At 36.3% G+C, this 5,478-nt stretch overlaps 1 protein-coding gene across 3 annotated transcripts in view; it reads right to left on the bottom strand.

Annotated features, from left to right (window-relative positions):
- DDX6 (DEAD-box helicase 6) overlaps positions 1–5,478 on the bottom strand; it is a 43,000-nt gene that overhangs the window by 19,208 nt on the left and 18,314 nt on the right. For all 3 annotated transcript variants that reach the window (XM_027835499.1, XM_027835498.1, XM_027835500.1), the window contains exons 5-8: positions 3,297–3,426; positions 1,852–1,998; positions 1,112–1,206; positions 352–474 (exon numbers count right to left, since the gene is read on the bottom strand). In XM_027835499.1, the coding sequence (XP_027691300.1) occupies positions 352–474; positions 1,112–1,206; positions 1,852–1,998; positions 3,297–3,426 (495 nt within the window). The remainder of the gene's footprint in view (positions 1–351; positions 475–1,111; positions 1,207–1,851; positions 1,999–3,296; positions 3,427–5,478) is intronic.

Here is a 5,478-nt window from a genome sequence, read left to right as displayed (position 1 = left end):
GACACAAAAGTGTTAACTATTCTTATCTTTCCAGTCACCTTACATATGGGATTTACTGTGCAATATGTCTCGCTATGTCTATAAGATGCCAAATGACAAAATAAAAACTAAAACTTTTTGTCAATTACTTTAGCTGCTTAGAAGCAAGCAAATCTTATTCATTGAACATACTAAATTAACCAAGCAGACACAGCCTCAGATGTGAAAAACAATGAATATCATGTACAGATAAGATACAAAGACTAAGTGAAAAGATAATGTCTCACTGGTAGGGAGAAAGAAAAAAGCCTCCCCATAGGCCAATGGATATTCAGCATAGCAATGCTTCCAATTAAACCAACTTATACTCACCATGAACTTCTGAACACTAAGAGGGAAAGTGGCTGAATATAGTAAAATCTGCCTGTTTTTAGGTAGCGTGAGAATAATATCTTCCATTATCTGCACAAAATCCTGTGACAGCAACTTATCTGCCTGTAACAAAAGTGGACAAAAAATTTTAAGAAACAAAAAACCCTTAGCAATCCCTAGACTTGATTAATATGAAGCAACATCCAGGTAGCCATGGAACATCTTTACAATTCTCCTAGTTCTAGAGTACAAGCTCTATATACTATTATTCCTAATATCCAATGGTATCAAACACAATAGGAAAAATTCTTGAACTTCAAGGTCACCCTTTTGAGAAAGATAACTGTGTTTGTTGAATTAATCATAAATACCTCACTGGAAGAAGTGGTAAAAAAGTGACCGACAATTCTTTGGCCATAATGTAGTAAACACTTTATTAATGAAGAGGTCACTCTCTAGGACAAGGATTCCTCAACCTTACTGGATTGCTAGGAAAATAACAATACTAAACTAAAAACAACACTAAATATTCCTGTTAAAAAATAAACAAAGCTGAACTTTTGTCAACCAAGAATAAGGCTGGTTTAGACCAGGTGAGGGTGTACGACAGCTCAGAGAAATATGCACAAGTATTGTTCCATTTGTTAGGAATGAACTGATTAAACGAATTTTTTTTTATAAACCTTAAAGAGCTACATAAACGTCAGCTATTATTGTTGTTGTTATTATAGTAGTATTTTTCTCAAATAAGAGAAATTACCTCATCCAATACTATCATCTGGACATGATCAACCTTTGCTACTCCTTTCTTGATGAGATCCAGAATTCTTCCAGGGGTAGCAATCACCACATGTACTGCATAAAAATTTTAAAAAAACATATATCACTGATTATGTAAACTTTGTCTTCATCGAACACAGAGTGAAGTAATACTTCTATTAATGAAGAGATCACCTTCTAAGTGCTGATTCCTCTCAACTTACTGGAACAACTTCTCCTTCCCTAACTTTCTGAAAGAATATACCTTCTACTTCCCTTCAGAGGGAGGATGAGTGAAGATAGAAGATGCCTTCAGAAAGATCTCTGCATGGTGATAGAGGCCACATATGGCAACAGGCCATGCAATGCTTTCCCTAATCCTGAGTGTCCACAGCATTGTAACCCTGCCCTTAACCAGGCCTTGGCCTAGCCTCAAAATGCTTACACCTGAGGAAACATCACCATTGTTTCCAATTTAGCACTGAGGAACTTCTGAGGATTTCTCCTAATCCTCTCTAAGCCCAAACAAACTTTGCTTATAGAAACTGTTTCCAGGAAATTTGTTCATTGAGGAATCTACAATTACAATAATGCTAGATAATGTCATACATAAAACACGATCAATCCCTTCAGCTTACCCCATAAACTCTTCTGACAGAAAGCAAAAGAGTATCTGAAAGGGAGAAGGTTTCTGCCAATACTGAAAAGATATTACCACCTTATTCTATTAAAATTTCCTACCTGTGTCATCAAGCCTCATTATGTCATCACGTAAGTTGGTTCCTCCTGTGGTTGCCATCACTTTGGCCCCTCCCATGTGTTTGCTGACCTGGATGCAGATTTGACTGACCTGTAGGGCTAGTTCTCTAGTAGGAACAATCACCATTGCTGGCAGAGATAAAGAAAAAATTGACAAAAAGAGTACATTATCTTCTACGATAAATTACTACCTCAAAAGGATTAAAGGAGCTATAAGAAAATTGTCCTCCAGAGCTTGAATTCTTAGACCTAACAAAAGGATTAATTAAATCTTAGCATGAACATCTCAGAAACTATTAGTACCTTCTACATGTTAATAGAAATATAGCCACATAACTAGTCTTATGATATAAATGTACTGTTCCTCAAAATTTGCAACCCCATCCCACCCCAAGAAAGGGTCAAGCATTCAGGACTCAATTTTTCCTGTTATTACTATCACATATTTACTATGAACTTCCTGAACTGGTACTACATAGGTCAGGAATTAATATCTTTCATTTCTTTTCTAGCTGACATCACCATTATCATCATCATATAACATATAGTACTTTACAGTTTAAGTGCTTTATTATCTTATTTAATCTTCATACCAATTCCATAAGGCAGGTAGACAGGAGCACGTGATACTTCCTTGAATTTACAGATAAGGAAACTAAGAGTAAGTGACTTATTAAGGTAATAAATAAAACGAATGAGAGGCTGAATCAGAACTAGAACCCAGGTCTTCTGAGTATTAGTCCAGTACTTTTCCTCTTATATCATGTGGTCTCTTAATGGTATCTAACCTTGCTCAAGGACTCAAAGCTGTGGGGTTTCTAAACTACTCCAAGGAGCAATAAAACTATAGAAAAGGAAGGAAAAATTAAATCCTTTTATTTATAGAAACTTGCTAACTGTAGGTTAAGAATACTCAGAAAACTCCTTGATCAAGGTTTCTCCCTTCTCTTAGCTTCTCTTTATGTAGTTTTCCATGGTGGAGAAGGACCTGGGGAGGAGGAATTACTCTCTTACTCCTCTGTTCTAGATTAGTGGCTCCCTTGACCATTAAGGGACTATAATTATTAGCATCAGAACACTGAAATAGCCAAATTTTTGCATTTTATAAACATGCAGGATAATCTTGCTTGGCATGAACAAATTAACTATTTGCAAAGTGAGATACATAACTCTAAGGGAGACAATTAGAATGACAAGTTTAAGGTTAATTTTTAAAAATGCCATATTTACTCAGCTTATCAGATTACTTTCCCTTATTTACCAATGTGTCTTACCTGAAAAAGCTATTTAAAAAAAATTTTTAAACCAAACTCTATACAAATGACAATTGCTTTTCACATTATCTAGATAGCATGGGAAAAAAACTTCCATAATTTCTATAGTAGGGCTCTCTGATGTTCCCATAGGAAACTTTCTCTCCAACTGACCTTGTATATTGTCCTTCTTCAGGTCTAGCCGTTCAAGTAAGGGAATGAGGTAGGCACCGCTCTTGCCAGTTCCATTTTTAGCCCTAGCTAAGATATCCCTACCAGATAAAGCAATGGGAATGCTCTCCTCCTAAAAAATGGACAAGACAATGCAAAATTATGTTAAAGCAGCATTTGAGCCTACTTTGCTCTAGTCTACTGAAAGCTTATGATTCATTTTTTTGTCACGGATGTAGTTCACTTTCAAGAGTCTGACATTGTACACAAATACATAAAATATGTGAAGATCAAATATCAGTAGGACACATTTAAATTATCATCACTGACCAATATGTTCCTGGTTGTCATAAAACTGTAAGACACTGTAGTAGCTTAAAATCCAGTCAAAAAGACAAAACAGATCACCATCAATAGGAATTCAGTGAATACCTATTATACGTACCATATTATGTACTGAGGATATAAAATGATAAAAGTTTGGGTTTCTATGCTCACAAAACTTACAATCCAGTTGAAGAAACAGGCTCTATACATTAAAAGATAAAACAAATACAAGGTAGCATATGCTAAATGCCAAATGAATGCCAAAGATAGTAACTAGCACTACAGGAGTTGAGGAAGATCTTGAGATCTCTGTCTGCTAACATGCTCAGAAGAGATGTGAAGTGAACTGTATAGAATTTATATAAGTAGAAAAGAAGATGAAAGAAGCTTCAGAAAAAGGAATTATATAGGAAAAGTGTAAAGGTGGTAATGCATACAGCATGGTCACTGGGATAACTAAGTCAATTTGGCTGTAGTAAAGCCAGAAGTACCTAGACTTTGCATCCATGGTCTTCAATACTTCATTAATCTATACTTTTATCTGTGTGTACACCCCTTCACAACTACTTCCACTCCATGGCCGATTTCATAAGGTACCAGTTTATCACGTTCTGACAAATGATCTAGTGATAGATACCAGGTCACACTCAAAACTTTCCCAGATTGTATTTCACTGACAATCTTAAGAAAATATCAGATAAGGGGGCAGCTAGGTGGCACAGTGGATAGAGCACTAGCCCTGAAGTCAGGAGGACCTGAGTTCAAATCCAGCCTCAGACCAACTGGGCAAGTCACTTAACCCCAATTGCCTTAAAAAAAAATCAGATAAGTCACTTCCATGCCAAGATGAGGCAATGAAATAGAATCTTAGAGGAGGACAAGTTTGTTTATTTTTGTATCGCATATGAACATACAGGATGGTAGGATACAGGATGGTAGGTTAGACATGGCCATCTGAAGTTAGCATGTAAATTTTCTATCTGCCCTCCCCATCAATCAGCTAATCCAATCCATCACAAGCAATACGCACAGTTTGTGCATATTAAACTGTCCCACCATTTCTCCAACAGGTCTAAATCCACTACAACTTGATTAATATAGTCATACTACGAATACTAGCTCTCATTCCCAGATTACAACTAACTGGCATTCTACTGGTCACAAGGGCTTTTCAGAAGAAGACAGGTGATGGGAATAATTCCTTCCAAGGGAATTGGGGATAAAGCAGGATTCATAATAGGTTATAAAGAATTAGATCCACATATTAAGCAATTAAAGGAAGATAAAGTGCAAAGGAAGGAGAGGATACCCATTCAACTCATAAGAGCGGAATAAATTCTACTAAGTAATAACACAACTCCATCTCATATTGGGAAACACTCAATAGATGGGTGCTCCGGTGACAAAGTAAGTCACTATCATCATAGTATTATTAGCCCAAAGCCTGACAAAGTCTTTAGCAACAAATATCGGGTATCCTGAGTAGCATTAGACAAGGGCCCAACCAATAAATAAAACCTCAAAAGTTCTCACAGGGTCTTCCCTGAGGTTCTGCATGCCTTAACCCCACCCCAATGGCATGAGGGGTAAGAGGCCTATCCAGATAAGCATCTTGTATTTGGCCATAAAAGAGCTTTTCACAATGTACAGTTCATATAGCAACCAAACTTAAGCCAATAAAATTCCTTCGTGTAATATCTGATACCTTGATGGAATATCAATTAAAGGAGACTTAGAATATTCTATTTGGAAGAGACCATAAAGATCATCCACAGTTCAACCCCCTCATTTTACAGAGGAAGAAATTCAAGATTCAAAAAGATACAACTCGGCAAAAAAAAAAAAAAAAAAAAAAAGC

Source organism: Vombatus ursinus, unplaced genomic scaffold, assembly GCF_900497805.2.
Source record: "Vombatus ursinus unplaced genomic scaffold, bare-nosed wombat genome assembly UNPS02014816.1, whole genome shotgun sequence".
Taxonomy (NCBI): Eukaryota; Metazoa; Chordata; class Mammalia; order Diprotodontia; family Vombatidae; genus Vombatus; species Vombatus ursinus.
The sequence above is the reverse complement of the archived record's forward strand: the minus strand, read 5'-3'. Positions and strand labels throughout refer to the sequence as shown.